General features: G+C 44.3%; 1 protein-coding gene across 5 annotated transcripts in view; it reads left to right on the top strand.

The window, feature by feature from the left end:
- Positions 1 to 8,959: 8,959 nt before the first annotated feature.
- LOC119658942 (anoctamin-1) overlaps positions 8,960 to 19,314 on the top strand; it is a 53,948-nt gene continuing 43,593 nt past the window's right edge. For 3 of the 5 annotated variants that reach the window (XM_038066801.1, XM_038066800.1, XM_038066798.1), the window contains exons 1-2: positions 8,960 to 9,279; positions 9,457 to 9,772. In XM_038066801.1, coding sequence (XP_037922729.1) covers positions 9,276 to 9,279; positions 9,457 to 9,772 — 320 coding nt within the window. In that variant the 5' untranslated portion in view covers positions 8,960 to 9,275. The remainder of the gene's footprint in view (positions 9,280 to 9,456; positions 9,773 to 19,314) is intronic. The other 2 variants (XM_038066799.1, XM_038066802.1) reach the window with 1 other exon arrangement.

Raw genomic sequence — 19,314 nt, 5'->3', positions numbered from 1 at the left:
TCTTCTTTTTTCAACGCTGCTTGGTCTGCTTGGTTATCACCTCGCCGAATTCTTCTTGTTGCATCCTTAGTGGCAGGTCCACGCTTTTTTCACCTCGCGTCGATTGTTTGTTCCCCCTCCAGCATGCGGGGGCACCGTGTTTTGTACAACTAGGGGCTGCGCTTCCAAAGTGTTTTTTCTTTGCTCCTCTCCGGCTGTCTTCTAGGAGTTTTGTTGATGTGCAATCAGGTCCAGCGGTTCTTCCATCTTCATTATGCTATTTTTAACATTTCGCTTGATGATGGTAGCACCCGTCATTTCCCGTAGGACCACCCTGAACTTCTTGAGTAGCCTCCCTTCCTCTACCATTGTCTTTTGAATGATGTCCATGCTCTCCGGTGAGATAACATGCGCTCTGCTGGATTAGGAAGTTCGTCACTTTTTTCCCGACAAAGGGATGTCATGCAGCTCGGAGTTTGCGACCTTTCTCATGGCCCACCATATTTGTTAGGGAATAGGGTGTGTGTGTGTGTGTGTATGGTGGGGGAGAAGCTACAGCTTCTGAACACTCAGGCCGTGTTGGCCCATTGTACTCGCCTCCCCCGTCTAACGGAATATTCCGGATTCGTTAACGTATCGCAGGATTTCCGTTAGTGGATGTGATGCTACCCGTCGCAATTGGAGGACATCGGCACCAAAGATCTGATGCCTGATGCGTCCATAGGCGGGGCATTCACATAGAAAATGCTCCGTGGATTCCGCTTCCTCATTACAGGAGGGACACGTATCATCTTCTGTAATTCCTATTCTGAACATATACCCAGCTAGTGAATTATGGCCTGTCAGAATGCCCACAATACACCTGCAAGTCCTCCTGCTTTTCGACAGGATAAACTTTGCGGTACGTATGTTGGGTTCTGGCAAGAAAAGTTTGGTGTGTCGAGCAGCATTTAAGCTCTGCTACCTGTCGTTATGGGAAACTTGTTCCCAGTTTTTGAAAACAGATTTAGCCAATGCTACTGATACCCCAATTGCTGGCTCCGGTCCCGGCATAGGGGAGATTGACCCCTCTTTCGCTAAAGCGTCCGAGATTTCATTTCCCTCTATGCCACAGTGATCAGGTACCCAGAGTAGTTCCACCGTATTGAATCTAGACATAGAGTTCAAACGGTTTCTGCATTCCTGAACGATTTTCGAGGTGATCAAAGGACTGTTCAATGCCCTCAGTGCAGCTTGACTGTCACTGCAGATTGCGATGCGCCTGCCCTTCAACCGCTCGTCAATCACCCAGTTTGCCACCCTTAGGATCGCATAAACTTCGGCTTGAAAAACCGTTGCATATTGTCCCAAAGGAAAAGCCCACTTCTCGTTTTTATTCGAGAGGTAGACTCCGGCTCCAGAACCCTCTTCTGTTTTTGAGCCATCGGTGTAGAGGACTTCCGTATATCCCGCCACGCATTCCTCTGGGTCTTCCCAGTCCTCTCTACGCTTCAGGATAACTTCATATCTTCTACCAAATAGATGTATGGGGACACGAGAATCGGAAGGCATTGTAAGAACTGGATTCAGTCCTCCCAGTAGCTCTTCCAATTCTCTGTGCCCCCCACATCCGATGCTTCCCCATAGATCTAATCGAATTAGTCTATGAACTGCTCTCATTGCAGTGCTTTGAATAAATATATCCAGTGGCTGCAAATTGAGTAGTGCATTCAGAGCTGCGCCGGATGTCGTGCTCATGGCACCAGTGATACCCAGACAAACAGTTCTTTGCAGTGCGTCTAGTTTACGGTGAAAACTTTTTTGTCTCACCTTAACCCACCACACTACGGATGCATATACGAACATCGGCCTAATGATGGCAACATATATCCACATTACCACATGAGGCCTGAGTCCCCATGTCGAGGCAAAGGTCCGTCTGCACAGCCCATAAGCTGCGAGAGCTCGTTTCATCTTTACCTCTACATGTTTGTTCCAAATAAGTTTTTTATCTAGAGTGACCCCCAGATATTTCACTTCTTCGGAGAGTTGAAGGGTAGTACCCCTCATCTCAGGGAGACAAAGTCCATCCAGTTTTTTCTTTTTTGTGAATAAAACCATTGTGGTTTTATTTGGATTAACTGACAAGCCATGTCTAAGGCACCAGCTTTCTATCAAATCAACGCCACGCTGTATATTCCTACACACTGTTCCAAGATCCCGATCAACAGCAAGTACAGCCACGTCATCAGCATAAGCTTGAGCGTTTATTGGCAAATTTTGCAGTTCGCATAGCAGTGAGTCGATCAGCATACTCCACAGAAGCGGCGAAAACACACCTCCTTGGGGGCAGCCCTTCGTCGCTTCCGTAGTCAGGTAGCGATCGACTCCTACCTCAGCGCACAACAATCTTTACGTTAGCATAGCATGGATCCACTTAATTAAAGCATCATCAACACCATGCGCTCTGGCGGCATCACAAAGTTTTTGAAAAGGCGCACAGTCAAAAGCCCCTTCAATGTCCACGAACAACCCCATCGCGTACTCACCATTCAAAGTTGCATCCTCTATCTTTGTGATCAAAGAATGAAGAGCAGACTCACAGGACTTTCCACGTTGGTAAGCATGTTGGTTTTCACTAAGTGGGTGTGACCTAAGTGCGTTTCCACGAATGTGACGCTCCACCAGTCTCTCCAAACCTTTCAGCAAGAATGAAGTCAAGCTGATCTGTCTGAAGTTCTTTGGATTAGAATAGTCATCTTTCCCAGGTTTCGGTATGAAAACTACCTTAACCTGTTGCCAAGAAGAAGGCACGTAGCCCAGAGCAAGACATCCTCGAAAAATATTTCTTAGAGGTCGCTCTAAATGCTCCATACCCTCCTTTAGCATTGCCGGATAGATGCCATCCATGCCAGGTGCTTTGAAATGTTCAAAGGACAGTATGGCAGCTCTCACCTTTTCATGGGTAACAACCGCTTTCGCAGTGTTCCAGTTCCCCTTCCAACGCTTGCGTGTTGAAGGGGTTGCAAGAACCGTCAACTTTTCCCCTACCACTTCTCTCACCCGTTCTCCCGGTTGGTGTACTTCCAGGAGGGTTTGTACTGAATCCAGTCTGGAGCTCGTGAAAGTACCGTCGGGTTTTCTAAGAGAATCCAACTTGGCCGACTCATCCCTTTTGAGGACTCTGCACAGCCTTGAAGTCTCCCTTTCGCCTTCCAGTTCCTCACAGTACGCTCTAAAGGAGTCTCGTTTCGAGCACCTCACGAGCCTCTTATATTCACGGTGTGAGTTCCTGAAATTTAACCAGTCTTCGTCCTTGTTACTTTTGCAAGCACGATTTAGAAGTCGCCTGGTTGATTTCCTGAGTTTTTGCAGTTCTCGGTTCCACCAAGGAACCGTTTTACCGCTTTGGCCTCGGGAAATAGGACAAGCCTCTTCATAGCACTCTAAAAGTGTGCCGTTCAGAGTTTTCAATTCATCTTCCAGCACCAAAGGAGTCCTTAGTCGCCTAGGGAACTGTACTTTATTGCCAAGAAGTTCATTGAACTTTGCCCAATCCGTTTTCCTAGGGTTCCGTCTTTGTACTGCAGACTGTTCGCCCGCAATAGTCAGATTGAATTCTAGATATCGGTGATCTGATAGTGAGACCTCGTCTAGCACTCGCCAGTGTGTAATCAACTCTAACAATTTTGGGGTACAGATTGTTAGGTCAATTACTTCGCTTCTTCTCGGTCCCACGAACGTAGGGGCGCACCATACGCTTGCAGTCATAAAACCAGCTGAAGTGATGAAATCAAATAGCTTCTCCCCTCTTGGATTGCATTTGCTACTGCCCCAACAAATATAATATGTTGAGCATTCGCATCGCAACCTATTAAGAGTTCGAGACTACTTGATTCTGCATACGCCACCAGATCCCTAAGTTCTTGCGTCGGTGGAGGATACAAAGAATCATAGGGTAAATAAGCGGAGGCAACTATGATGTTTTTCCTCTAGCCATTTATTTGGTATTGTATGATGACCGTAGCTAAGTCCTGGGAACAATATTGTCTCAGCATAGTTGCCTCTAACCGTCTTGACATCAGGACGCAAGCTCTCGGTTTTATGGATCTTTCGTCGTAGAAGATCCTAGCCCCCCTTTACTGATCCAATGCCACAGATTCTGTTAAATCGAACCCACGGTTCTTGCACCAGAAAGATATAGGGGAAATCCTGCAGCTTTGTCATTCTCGCTGCCAACAGGTAGGAGGGAGCTTTGGCATGCTGCAGGTTGATTTGACCAATCTTTATGTTTTTCGACATAAACTTAGTCTATTGTCGCTGACAGAAGAGTCTGGTGCGTCCAGTGTGGATCTTACCGGGGTTTCTAGTTTATCCCCACCTTTCGCCGGAGATTCCGCTTCCTTGTGTCCGATTTCTCTGGGCGTTACCGCGCCTAGTGGTACAGCCACGTCCATGTCCTCATTCCCAAGGTGCTTCATCTTCCTTCGCAGTGCTCTCTTCTGCCGTCGGCTTCGGGCCTTTCCAGGTTCATGGTGTCCGGACCGCTTGGATCCATTTCCACACACCGGCGTTAAACCAGTAGCGTCCACGTCACCAGCTTCCCGTTCTTCCGCTCTTCCTGGTAAGGATGAAGGAGAAGGTTCTGACAGGCAGAATTCAGCCGTAGTCGGATTTCCAGTTTCTCCCAATTGTAAAGTTTCCGTACTTTCCTAGCAGCTAGGAGCTAACTTCGCCGTAGGCACCAAGTGCAAACTTTCCACTGAGTCGGAAAGCATGCCTTCTACAGATTGATCTGTAGGCGAGTATGAATGTGGTGAGGCCTCCAAAATCGGCGCCTCGGCTGCGACACGGTCGCGGGTGGATTCGAAGTCAGTGACTTCTTACCACTTGGAGAGTTTAAATCCATCGTTTCCATATTCATATTTTTGGACACCCTTAGTGTAGTAGTAAACTACTACAGGCTCCCCCACCACGACAAGGTGGTGTTCGAGGGGGAGTAGGGAAGAGGGAATCGAGAATATAAGAATATCTGGTAGAGATCGAACTGTAGATCCTCAATTTCGATAATGAAATTGCTTTCTTCAATGCCATCAGCCGAGAGTTTATGGACATCACGATGGTATCCCCTGGCATCTCTTGTCGGAGAGTGGGGAATATCGAAAGATATCAAGTTCTCAGATCGCATGTGGATTGATTTCGCAATAGGCATGAATGCACTTGTAACCGTTCAAATTTAGATTCTGCGTTAAAGTTATGACTGGGTGCCCAAGGTACGATACCTGGAAAGCGTATCAAATCCATTGTTGGCATTGAGAAAACAACCCAGACATAACTAGTATGAAGGTAGCTTTCGATAGAGTTGTCCATTCAGTACAACAGGGAAGGGTAATACTTGGATTTGGCAAAACAGAGCAAACCAGCATCCTTAGTCGAATTAAGAAGTCTGCCTCAAGTGTTGAGTGGAGTCGGTAGAAAGAGGCTCATAAAGCTCAGAAGAAATGCATAAGGTCCAGACTACCTCGCTCGAGGTTACCTCGAAGTTAAATCGGATCTTTCTCGAAAAAAGTAACCAACAGTTGGGTCACCTACGTTTACTGAGCGGGAAGGTGCATAGAAACCGAAGAAGAAATATTAAACTATCATTAATGCAGGCGGTATCCGAAATTTCTGCTTAAACCGACAGCTACGTATTGGTATTCAAATAGTATCACTTGAACGTGTAAAAAGGAAACTTTGCATAGAAACAAACCTGTGGGCACAGATGATATCATTCTTGCACTAATAATATAGGGAATGATTACCTAGGACTATATTTAGAATATATACCGCACCTGCTAGGCTCAGGGCCGTAGAGAAGAAATCCGGATCCGGAGTGAAAATTGTAGGAGTGAGGAGTGAGAATCATGCGGACCCCATATGCTGATTGACCGCCGGCATCTCTCAGCCTTGATGAATGTAAGAACATATAGCGGGGTCAATATTGGCTCGGATCACTATCTCGTTGGCATAGTACTCCGAGCTCGAATTACAACACCGCCAACAATCCTCTCTGACAATCAGGTGAGAGTTAACACTGAAACCATCCATAACACAGCCCTCCGCGACACCTATAAGAGGGAAATGGATGCCGCAATAACCGCAGTCAACAGAGGACCTGGAGAAGAAGCATCAACAAATGATCTTCACAATCACCTGAAGGGCGTTATCATTGAAACAGCCGCAAACATACTTGGCCCCAGCCGCAAAAGGAGTCGGAATGGCGGGTTTGACGATGAATGTAAGCTAGCGACGGAACGGAAGCATGCCGCATACCGAGGAATGTTGCATACTCAAAGAACACGGGCACGCGCAGAGACTTATCACGAACTCCGTCGAGCGGAGAAACGACTTCACAGACGGAAAAAGGAAGCCTGGGAGAACCAACAAGTCTGTGAACTAGAAAAGTATAGGGAGCAACCGCACCAGGCGCGCAAGTTTTACCAACAAGTCAGCAGGGTGAAGGCTTATACATCTCGATGCTCATCCTGTCGAGACAAAGAGGGAAATCTGATTTCCGACAGAATGGGCATATTAGAGCGATGGGTTGAGTACTTTCATGAGCTATTGAACAATCTGAATATCGGCGAGTTGGAGGTCCCGCTAACTGAAGACGATGGACAAATACTGCCACCACCAAGTTTAGGAGAAACAGTCCGTGCAATTCATCGGTTAAAAAATCATAAGTCGCCAGGAGTCGATGGAATTACAGCCGAATTGGTTGAATATGGAGGCGACCAGGTGCACCAAGTGGTTCATCAACTTGTGCCCAAGGTATGAGACAGTGAATCAATGCCTGACAATTGGCAACGAGGCATTATCTGTCTCATACATAAGAAGGGAGATATCACACAGTGCAGCAATTATAAGGTATCACATTGCTGAGTACCATCTCTAAGATATTCTCCTCTATCTTGCTAGGCCGAATAGCCCATACGCCCAGAACGTCATTGGCCCATACCAAAGAGGCTTCACTCCAGTCAAATCAGCAACAGATCAGATTTTCTCTCTGCTGCAAGCGATTGAAAAACTGTTGGAATATGGACAACAGTTGCACCATCTATTCATTGACTTTAAAGCCGCCTATGATAGCTTAGCCAGGGTAAAACTGTACACGGCCATGAGAGAATTCGGTATCCCGACGAAATTGATAAGACTCTCTAGACTGACCCTGACAAATGTGCGAGGCCAGATAAAAGCAGCAGGATCACTCTCAAGACCATTCAACATCAACAACGGTCTACGACAAGGGGATGCCCTATCATGCGTCCTCTTTAACCTGGCCCTCGAGAAAGTGATCCGCGATGCTGATGTAAATGCAAGAGGTACGATCCTCTTTAAGTCCACCCAACTACTGGCATATGCTGACGATATCGACATCTTGGGAAGAACCACCCGAGACGTACAAACTGCCTTCATCCAGATCGAGCAGGCGGCCATTTGAGGCGAGATCTTGGGCTGCACATCAATGAAGGCAAGAAAAAGTATCTGGTGGTAACGTCAGCATCGAAAACCAACCAACCAACAACATCAAATCAGGAAGAATAAGGATAGAAGACTACAACTTTGAGAACGTTGATAATTTCTCCTACCTATGGTCGAAAATCACAAGCGATAACAGCTACGATGATAAAATCCGCGCATGATTGTTGTCAGCTAACAGAGCCTATTTCAGCTTACAAAAACTGTTTCACTCGAAACGTCCCACCATAGGGTCAAAGCTCTTACTGTACAAGACAATGATTTTGGCAATCTTCATGTATTCCTCGGAGACTTGGGTTCTTAGCAAGAAGAATTGCGAACTCTTGGCCGCGTTCGATCGAAGAATCCTCCGAAGAATTGTTGGCCCCCTACATAAGAATGGACGATTCCGTAGCCTACATAATGACGAAATCTATGAGCGATACCATGACCGTCCGGTTGTGGATAAAATCCGGATCAATAGGTTATGGTGGCCGGGTAACTTAATCCGCATGGATGAGGATGATCCAGCCCGGAAAGTCTATCAGGGCAATATCTATGGTAGAAAAGATGACGAGGCAGAGCCTGCCTGAGATGAAGCGATGGCATAGGTCAGGACGCCAGGCAGCTTTTAGGGATATCGAATTGGTGGTCCTCGGTGCAAAACCGGGATGTCTGGAGTTCCTTATTAAGGCAGGCCTAGACCGCACAATTCTCAAAAAAAATATTTTCAGCTCTGGCCAAGCTCTGGCCAATAAGGTGAATTTGCGCTCAATATAATTCGTAGTCATGTTGTGTTTTGCGAATTATATAAAGGAGCACTCAACATCTGGGAGTTGCTCCGGTCACGCTGCTCCCAGGGCAGAGATGAGGCAGCGTTTGACGATTTGCCTCGGTCCTGGTAAGAAACCGTAAAGCCGTCATCGCCTGGCATTTTTTAAAGTTTGGGTTCTAAGCCCTAAACGAGGGGATCAAAAAAAAGAGAAAGTAAGTTGCTCCCCATTTGATCCGGTCCGGCATTAAGTTGGACCCCACAATTCTCAAAAAATAAAACAAAATATGCTATCAGTTGGAAAAATTATTTCGCATGCTCAAGATATTAATAAATATATGGTGAAAAATTCGTATTTCTATCTTTATCCAGTTCTTCACAAAAAATTCTAAAAAGAGCGAAGAAAACGGCTTTCACAGGGGATGACCCCCTTAAGTAAAGCATACAATTTATGTGGATTTTGAAGAAAACGAACGTAAACCTATGAAATTGCTAGTATTGACTCAATTGCATCCAGTGGTATAAAGTTGCTATTAACAACGATGCCTAATTAAAAATAATTGATTGAAAGAAAGCAAAAGTGTCCAGTTCTGGATTAAATATTTTTCAAGCGCATGAGGTAACAATTACTACCCAGCAATGGTCGCTCTCCCCTAAAACGGAGCAACTTGTTGCGCCGGCTCCGAACTCAATCGAAGCATTCACTTCGTGAGGCGACACGTGGTGGTCGACTTCTGCACGCGCCTGCGTCTGCACAAATCAGCTGTTGGCTGTTTTGCGAAAGATCAAACAATTCCCAGGCCTCGGTCCGGTTGGCAGATTCTGGGAAAAGAATTGTCAAAACAGATGGACCACTGACGTTTCGTCGCGGCTCGGAGTTCCCGCAAAGTTGAATCCGGGGCTGCCCTCGCGAGTAAACAGACGGCCGACAGTGCAACGACGAGTGGAGCCTCGGCTGAAGTTTTGTAGATTTTCGGGTGAAGTGATGACAAATGAAATCAAGTGAACTCTCGCGGCGGCGAATGCTCCGAGTCGGATTGCTTTGATGGGTAAGTACCGGAAGTGCTGGTAATCCAGTTTGCGATCTTTCTTGCCACCGCGGCACGCGCAACATCTGAAATTCGAACCGCGGAGTTGATGCTTTGTTCCGATCCGGTCGCGGCCTGAAATGACCTTAGATGAAGTGTTCAAGGACCGCCGTAAACGCTACTCTCCGCTCGTTACAGCTTCAGGTGATGATATTTCACCATTCGCCGTTCAAGTCGACGACGATGGCATGCAGGCAGAGAACGCTCACGACACTCGGAATTTTCACTTGATAGAGGCTGCCGCCTCTACTATAAACTCGAAGCAGAATGGCCCCGGCGCGGAATCGACCCCTTGGTTGGCCGTGGAAGATGATTTTCTGGACGAGATGCGAAGAAGTGAAATTAATGGAGCGTCGGCGGGAGATCATTCGACGCAGACTTCCGACGCCGAGATGAATGCCATTTCCATGTCCAATTTGTACGATAGAGACTTTCAGGAAATGAACACCGACAAGTAAGTGCCTTTGCTTAGTGGAGTCTAGTGGTTAAGCCTTTACTCTTATTCTGTACTAAGTTGGCTCGAAATTAGGACAGCATAGCGGGTCAAAATTGTTCAATGATTTTCACCGAATGTCCCTCTCCTTCTGCAGTTCATTAAGGGTATCTAGTGTGACCTTAAAGGGGGCTAGTACGTGAAGATGTTGCTTTCATAGTTGGTGTCTTCTGAATACTCCTCGGTACACACCGTCCAGTCGCATGCTTGTCATAGGAAAATGCGTTTCTCACCTCTTCAATGAGTCAAATAGCTTACCCAGTCTTTTATCAAGAATCTATGAATAATACAGTCTCAGACGCATTTGATAATTATTTCATTTTTTGCACATTCACTCTCATCTAATCAACTTTGTACTTCAATATTACGTGAATTGTGCTTGCTATGTGCAATTGGAATACCCAACTCGTTTCTTTGGGGTTCACTTTGTTGAACTTCTCCAGCCCGAGGCTATCAGAGTTCCAATTGGGTGGATACGGCGCAAATGAACATTAATTAATATCAAGTTCACTTTAAAGCTGGCAAAACTTCTGCAATGCACAGCGCCCGCCGCTGTTGTGAACAAAATAGTTTAGGATTGGTCACGGCAGTGCCATTGTATGAAAACTACTTCATTTGCTGAAATTAAGATTCGTTTAGAATTGATAAATCGTTAGACATTTGATTATTTTCCATCGCTCTTCGACAAACAATTCACTCGGAGTTGTTAAATGCTCTGATGAATACCATCATCATTCCCAAAGGTAAACATTCGCGATCGGAATCCAGTGTATTTTCGGATTCAATTAGTTCATATTCCACTCATCACATCTTGCCGGAAATGTTTTGATTCGTAATTTGAGCTCCTCTAAGAAAATAAAATAAAATCCCACCGGTTTAGCTGCAATTTTCTCGAGTTCCCCTTTTCTTCTTAAAAAAGGTGAATCTATATCTATCATCAACGGCACAACAACCGGTATCCGGTCTAGGCCTGCCTTAATAAGGAACTCCAGACACTCCGATTTTGCGTCGAGATCCACCAATTCGATATCCTTAAAAGCTGTCTGGCGTCCTGGCCTACGCCATCGCTCCATCTTAGGCAGGGTCTGCCTCGCTTTCTTTTTCTACCATAGATATTGCCCTTATAAACTTTCCGGGCTGGATCATCCTCTTCCATGCGGATTAAGTGACCCGCCCACCGCAACCTATTCAACCGGATCTTACCCACAACCTGGCGGTCATGGTATCGCTCATAGATTCCGTCGTAATGTAGGACAAAGTCTCACACGCAAATATGCTTCCGCTTTCGATCAAACCGCAATTCTCGGATTATACCAAGATAAAGGAGCAAGGATCATCCAGGATTTCTACAGGGTTAAGGGGGTCATCCCGTGTAAAGGCCGTTTTTTTGCCTTTTTTTGAAAAATTATTTTGGGAGACTGGATAAAGATAGAGACGTGATTTCACCATATGTTTATTGATATCTCTAGTATATGTGATAAATTTTTCAGCTTGATATCGTAGCTAGTTTTTGGAATACGTGTCAATTTATGCACCCATCTCCAAAAAAAGTGTTTTTCTGCTGCCACGCTGGAGGGCGCTGTGTTCATCTGAAGAAAAAAAACTAATCGGCATTTATGTGTGGACAATATTCTACGGTCCGCAAACTAGGATAATTAGAAAATATTAAAAGGTAAATTTTTGCCGGGCTTTTAAACTTAATTTTTTGGATTTTGGTGTTTTTTTATGGCTTTTTTTATGACTAAAAAAACGACCCGTCCGATTGCAATTATCCTAGTTTGCGGACCGTAGAAATATGTATTAAAGAAGTCGTGAAAATTTCAAAGAATTTGGTTGGATAGATTTTGAGCTATGGTGGCAGCCGATTTTCAAGATACAGTTTCGAGAAAAACGCATTTGAAAATTTAAATGTGATTATCAATAGTAAAATTTTAACTCGCCATTAATCTGTTATACCTGGTCCATAGAGAGCACCCTCCGTTTCTTCAAAAAAGTCTTATAAAGCCGATTGTTGCTCTCTGGTTTCAATTCTGGCTCTTTTAGCCAGGTCAGTCAATCGTCCTTCGGACCGCCAAATTCGCGCTTCATTTAGGCGGTCGGCATAAACCTGACATATGTGACCAACTTGACATCCCATTGTCACTAGGATTTTGAGAATGCCATTGAATCCTTCATTGAAAATAATTACAGCCAGAAAAGTGGCTATTTCTACGACCTTGGCCCCAGAATGAAGGTGCGAAGGAGCGAAAGTCCAGATCAATGCATTTAACGACCCATTGCCATTCTGGGTCTCTGCTCCTAAACATCTGTTCAAGAGATCATCTCGTGACAAATCTTCGTAGATTGGTTTGATGACTGTTTGAACTTCTTTAGTCAAAGGTGCCTTCTCGTGGTGGAAACTATTCAGTTCTCCTTTACCTTCCGCTTTGCGCCATTTGCACCAACTGTCCTCGCCTGTTGGACAATTTTGATGCTGAGGATTTTCGTCTGTAGAACATTTATGGAAGAAAGTTGCCCAAATTGCTTGCTTCATTCCTTCTATCGAATTTGCGTGTCGACGAATAGCTAGCCCAAAAAATGTAGTGAGGTCGTTAATAACCTCATCAGTAAGTTCTCCAGCCCTTTTTCCACCAATGTCTTTGTGATTCTTCTTTGCATTTCTAAGCCGCGTTCCCATTCTTTTCTCGACATTTCCTACGCATTCCTTTTTAAGGTTTTGTGTAAACACAAAACCTTATTAAAATCGGTTTACTGTCTGTCTGTCTTTTTTTTTTGAGGAGGTGGAAATCTTCAAAAAGACACTGGTCTGGACACACCAGCGTGTGGGATTTTTACCCACTAAAACCACCCCGACTCCCTCCCCGCCCCGCGGAACCACCATAAGGTATTACATCACGGGGCGGAGTCAGCTCACTCTAGCTTTGTCACCTTTCTTCTATACGCGGCGCACGTGACCGCGTTTTTCTCCTCTCCTCTGCTTTTCGCAGTTTATTTTGGATAGATGCGATCATGGAGTTTACCGCATCCCAATTCTCTTGATGTGCTAGCATTTTCGGCACCAGATTTTCTGGTACCAGCACCTCCCCTAGAGTCTCCTCTAGATTCCTCCTTTCTTCCACAAATCTCGGACAGTGGAAGAATACATGCTCTGGGTCCTCTGGGACTCCATTGCAATTTGGACAATCGGGTGAGGTCTCCAATTTAAACCTGTGAAGGTATTGGAGATATCCTCCGTGCCCCGTGAGAAACTGGGTGAGATTATAATTATTCTCACCGTGTCGTCTCTCCAACCACTCCTTGATGGCAGGAATGAGCCTATGAGTCCACCGACCCTTTCCCGAGCGTTCCCACCGCTCTTGCCATCTATTTATGGATCTCTCCCTCTCAGCCTTCTTCGTTTGCAATAAGGGAGAGATTGGCTTCGCATGGTATATATTCGCCATCTCATCTGCCAAGATGTCAATCGGCATCATTCCAGAGATGACGAATGCTGCATCATCTGAGACAGTCCTGAAGGCAGAGCATACCCTCAGGGCTGTCCTCCTGTAGACTGAACTCAGTTTGGTAGCGTTCCCTGACATCCACAACGCCTCCCTCCAAACTGGGGTTGCATAGAGCATGATCGAGGTCACCACCCTGGCTATAAGCAACCTAGAGGTATGCCGTGGCCCTCCAATGTTCGGCATCATCCTTGCCAGGGCCATACTTCAGTGGATGATTTGTCGCAAACATACCGCACATGTTGCTTATAGCTAAGCTTCCTGTCTATCACCACTCCCAAGTATTTGATGGTCGACTTGGAAGTGACGATATGATTCCCGATTCTAATACAGGCGTAATCTCTCTTCCGGCGCTTAGTGATGAGGACCGCTTCCGTTTTTTCCTCCGCAAGTGTCAGACCAGAGCTTTTTAGCCAACTTTTAACAGCACCGATTGCCTCACTTGAGTATAACTCAGCATCTTCGAGATGCTTTCCGACAACAACCAGCGCTATGTCGTCAGCGTAACCCACCACTGTGGCTTCCCCCGGAAGGGGAAGATTAAATACATCGTTGTACATGATGTTCCACAGTAGTGGGCCCAATACGGAGCCCTGCGGGACACCCGCGGAAACAACATACTCCTGGGGTCCGTCATCGGTGTCACACCAGAGCCTCCTTTCAGTTAAATAATTATCGACGATAGCAGCGAGATAGGCGGGAACACCAACCTTCGCTAAAGATTTCCGTATTAGATTCCAATTGGCCGAATTGAATGCATTTTTCACATCCAGGGTTACTACCACGCAATATTTGCTGGTACTACCCTTTCCGTGAATTGCATCTTCGGCCAAGCCAGTAACCAATTTGATGGCATCAATGGTTGATCTGGCTTTACGGAACCCATACTGCCGATCCGAAAGGCCGCCTTGGCTCTCAACAACCGGGAGTAATCTATTGTAGATTACCCGCTCTAGCATTTTTCCCACCGTGTCCAGGAGACATATGGGTCGATATGACGATGGTTCACCTGGAGGTTTACCTGGTTTAGGCAGAAGTACCAACTTCTGCCGCTTCCATGCCACTGGAAATATCCCCTCGGACATGCACGCTACTGTCTGTCTGTTTGTCTGTCTGTCTGTCTGTCCGTCTGTCCGTCTGTCCGTCTGTCGGTCTGTCTGTCTGTCTGTCTGTCTGTCTGTCTGTCTGTCCGTCACACGCATTTTTCTCGGAGACGGTTATAGCGATTGAGACCAAATTTGGTAGAAAGGTGGGAACTGTGAACGCTCACGCATACAGTGAATTACATCCTTTTACGTCGAATTTAAGGGGGGGTCCCCATACATGCAAAAGGGGGGTGTAAAATTTTTTTTCATCAAATATAGTCATGTGGGGTATCAAATTAAAGGTCTCGATTAGTACTTTTCAAAGCCGGTCTTAGTGTTGACATTCGTTGGAAGGGTGGGGAGCGCGGGGGGTTGAATGTGATCACTTCTTTAAGGGGGCCATTCTCAGAAACTACTAAAACGAAAAATCTAAAAAAAATCAGGAGGCTGCCACTATATGGTGCCTGGGCTCCGAAATACCTTCCATGCCGATATCTTTTTAAATAAAGTTAATAATAGTATATTACTACAATTTTTTGTAATTGGTTAGAAACCCCCCTTAAGTTCATCCTCATACCATGAAATTTTGGAGTAATATAGGCTATTGTATAGAGCATGATCCTACCAAGTTTTGTGGAAATCGCACTATTACTAACAAAGTTATAATACCTCAAATTTGTTCCTTCTTTGAAAATTGAAGACTATGAATGTCAATATCACCCGAAAGTGGATATTCTCACATAATATATGGATATATTACGTGCTACGTACTAAGAAATACACAAAACCTTCCGTACCGTCAAGCTTCCGGTTTCCCGACTTGTTTACTACTACGTATATTTTATTATTTGCAGAAATTTGTAGAAATACCGGAGAAAATTCCAGCAAAATCCAATATACAATATACAAAACTTGTCGCAATTGGAACATCCATGTTCATGCTTGCTAAAAGTTCCTTTGCTGATGTTGATGCGAAGTCCTTTTTCTTCTCTGATAAGTATTGATTCCCATGAAATACTCGTTTTAGTGCGAGCATGACGTTGAACGTTAAAGCGATCTCCCTTCGTACGATCCATTTAAAACAATCCCTGAACACACAAAGAGCACAATATTTACAACAAAATATAACTGAGTATAGCTTGAAAGCCTTTTAGTGCTCACTCTAGACTGGATTATCCTTTTTATTCTAAACAGCAAATAAGTTTAAACAAGTGATTGGTTTTCCATCTTTTTACATTTATACCTGTGTTCGAATTTATAAGGCTCAGGTAAAAAACTAATAGGTAACAAGTCGGGAAACCGGAAGCTTGACGCTTCAGGTATAAAAGGTTTTGTGTTTCCCTATGTGAGGAGCATAGCGTAGTTCTCCATTGGCTTATAACATTGACCCGAGATATTGAAATCGTTCAGTTCTGGGCAGGTTACTGCCATTGCCAGAACTGAGCGATTTAAGTATCTCGAAGGGCAGGTTACTGCCATTGCTAGAACTCAGCGATTTAAATATCTCGAGTCAACGCTATCAGCCAATGGAGAACTGCGTAATGAAATTGTTTCACGCATTAATGCAACCTGGATGAAGTGGCATTCCTCAACTGGTGTTCTTTGTGATCGACGTATCAGCTCACGTCCCAAATTTAAAATTTACTGCAATGTCGTCCGTCTGCCACTCCCTATAGTTCTGAGTGTTGGCCGACTATAAAGGACAATGAACGGCGTCTTCCGGTAATGGGGACGAAGATGTTGCATTGCACTGGTGGCGTGACACGTTTCGATTACGTCTGAAATGAGAATATCCGCGATCGATATGGGTTTGCATCGATCGTGGAAAAACTGCAAGAGAGGCGTTTTCGAATTCAACAACCAGTATTGATCAGAACATCGAAAGCAATGGTAAGCAACCAAAAAGCCGGCCAAAACAATGGTGGCTTGATACGCTGGATGGGGATTTAAAGGTCTCGCGATTACATCCTGGTGAGGCATGTCATAAAACTAAATGATGAAACCGATCATCACGAGCCGACCCGGCTTGTGAACTGAAGGCTGAAGAAAAAGAAAAAGATGTAAGGAGCGACGAGTGCACGACAGCTCCGTGTAATATAGCTAAAAATTCCATTGCCCTCTAGTTTCTAGAAAGCGATTTAAATAAATCATTTGATGGAAAGCCCTGTGTTGATAATGGTCAACCTCATACGCTTCACGCTCTCAGTTTAATATTATTAGCGAATGAAAACAATTTAACCAACATCAAATATAAAAAGGGCTAGGGAGAATTAGATTCTTCTTGAATGGAATTTTAATATTTCACTGGAATTTCAATTATTCTCGTTAATTATGACGTTAGCATCTTATTTGTATGGCTTAGGATGCTGTTAATTAGCACGAAATTGATAAGTTTGAACTGCTATAACTTTGACACTAATAGTTGGATTTTCATGGAACTTGGCATGTGTATGCACGAGACTGTCCTCTATGCCGGTGCAAAATTTGGTACACTTAGGATGAACTTAAGGGGAGTTTTTTAGTCTATTTCTAAAAGTTGACAATATACTATTAGTAAATTTTTTGAGCAGATACCGGAATGGGACATCTCTCGAAGATTAGATTTCACATAAGTGTTTTACACAAAACCTTAAAAAGGGCTGCAGATAAATAGATTCTTCATAAATGTGACTTTAATATTCCACACGAATGTCAATTATTCCGGGTAATTATGACGTCAGCATCTAATTTGCATGGCTTTGGAAGCAGTAAACTCGGCGAAATTGCTAAGTTTGAACTGCTATAACTTTGGCGTTAATTGCCTGATTTCCATGAAATTCAGCACATATATACGAAATATTGTCCCCTATGCTGGTACAAAACTCGGAAGACCTAGGATGAATTTAAGGGGGGTTTTTCAGTAAATTTCTAAAATGTAGTAATATACTATTAGTAAGTTTATTTGAGCAGATATCGGAATGGGACATATTTTGAGGCCTAGATTTCATCTAGGCGCACCACCCTGATTTTTTTCGGATTTTTGGGTTGGGTAGTTTCCGAAAATGAGTCCTGTCTCACTTCAAATGCGTACATTTTGACTCCTTACTCACGCACTTTGCAATTTATGCCAAAACTAATGTCAGTTTCGGAAAGTAAAAATCGAGACCTTTCATTTGATACCCTACACAACTATATCCGGTGAAAAAAATTTTTGAATCCCCCCTTTGCATGTATGGGGAGCCCCCCTTTAAACTCCACCTAAATTTATGCCACTCACTGTATGCGTGGGATTTCATAGTTCCCATCTGTCCACCAAATTTCGTTCGGATCGGTTTAGCCGTTTTGGAGAAAAATGCGTGTAACAGACAGACAGACAGACAGACAGACAGACATTGAATCGATTTTAATAAGGTTTTGTTTTACACAAAACCTTAAAAAAAGATTCGATGCTCTTTCTCATCGAATACTCTTGCCCCGGCTGCACACTCCTTACCTGTTTAACCCTGTAATTTCTGAATTACTTGGAATATCGGAAAATCCCTTTGCCCATATATTCTTCACTATATATAGATACAATTCATGCAAAAAAGAATCGATTTCTCCAACCCGACACACAGGATGACCCCCTTAAGCTGATCTGATAATCCCTTTTCGTCAAGCAAAATAGTGCCACCGATCAAGGCGAACCGACCCCACTTCTGAACAAGACAAAGGTCAAGGAAGAAAAATGAGCAGTGTGAACAGTTTAGGAAGAAACGTCTCCCAGCCTAAGGAGTGCATCATTACAGGGTATCAAACTATACTTGTAGTCGGTATGTGAACATTGTAAAATATTAAGGCTAAACTTTGGCAACGAAACTATGAATGATTGGTTTAGATAGTACTGTTTCCCGTTCAGTCATGTATGGAAAGTTGCAACACTAACTCTAAACAATGTCTTTGAACTGTCATTGTACAAAATAAGTGCCTTCTCCGGCTTCCAAATAAATATCACAGCGGCGCTCTGGATCAGCTTAGTGCTCAGGACAACCTCAACACCCCTACCTTAATGTTACTAGGCAACCGAGCAGGAGAAAGAATTAATATCGGCATTCTTAAACTGTACGTTAAGGAGGTTCGGAAGACAAACGGGCTCCTGGCTCTACTACGCGCTTAGGACCATCAGTTCCTAATATCAGGGGATTTTCATCTGAGCATAGATGAAATGTAATATTTTACAAATGAATTTGAAGCATTGTAAACGTTTCAAAAGAACTCTAGACTATCTTTGTTAGCGCCATATTTGATGATGAAACTACAGCGGTCAAATTGACCATAAAAAGCCAATAAATAAATCAGAGGGTTCATTGATGCTCTGCCCTCCTTAAGACGAGGTGAAAATTCCTAGTGGAATATTCATAGGAGTTATTCAATATATCAATGAGCTCTGAACGCGGCCAAGAGTACGCAATTTTTTTTGCTAACAAGGACAGGCAAGATAATAGGAGAAATTATCAACGGTCTCAAATTTGTAGTCTTCTATCATTATTCTTCCCGTTTGACCAGTGCGATTTGATGTTTTTGGTTGGTTTGTTTTTGGTGCTGACGTTGCCACCATATGCTTTGTCTTGATTTCATTGATGTGCAGCCCAAGATCTTGCGCCGCCTGATCTGGATGAAGGTAGACTGTACACCTCCGGTTGTTCTTCCCATGTTAATATTGTCAGCGTAGGCCAGTAGTTGGGTGGACTTCAAGAGGATGGTGTCTGTCGCATTTACATCGACATCGCGAATCACTTTCTCCAGGGTCAGGTTGAAGAGGACGCATGATAGGGCATCCCCTTGTCTTAGACCGTTGTTGAATTATCTCGAGAGTGGTCCTGTTGCTTCTATCTGGCCTCGCATATTGGTCAGGGTCAGCCTAGTCAGTCATATCTATTTCGGTGGGATACCGAATTCT

Source organism: Hermetia illucens, chromosome 6 (assembly GCF_905115235.1).
Source record: "Hermetia illucens chromosome 6, iHerIll2.2.curated.20191125, whole genome shotgun sequence".
In the NCBI taxonomy this organism is placed as follows: Eukaryota; Metazoa; Arthropoda; class Insecta; order Diptera; family Stratiomyidae; genus Hermetia; species Hermetia illucens.
This window is presented reverse-complemented; position numbering and strand designations above follow the sequence as displayed.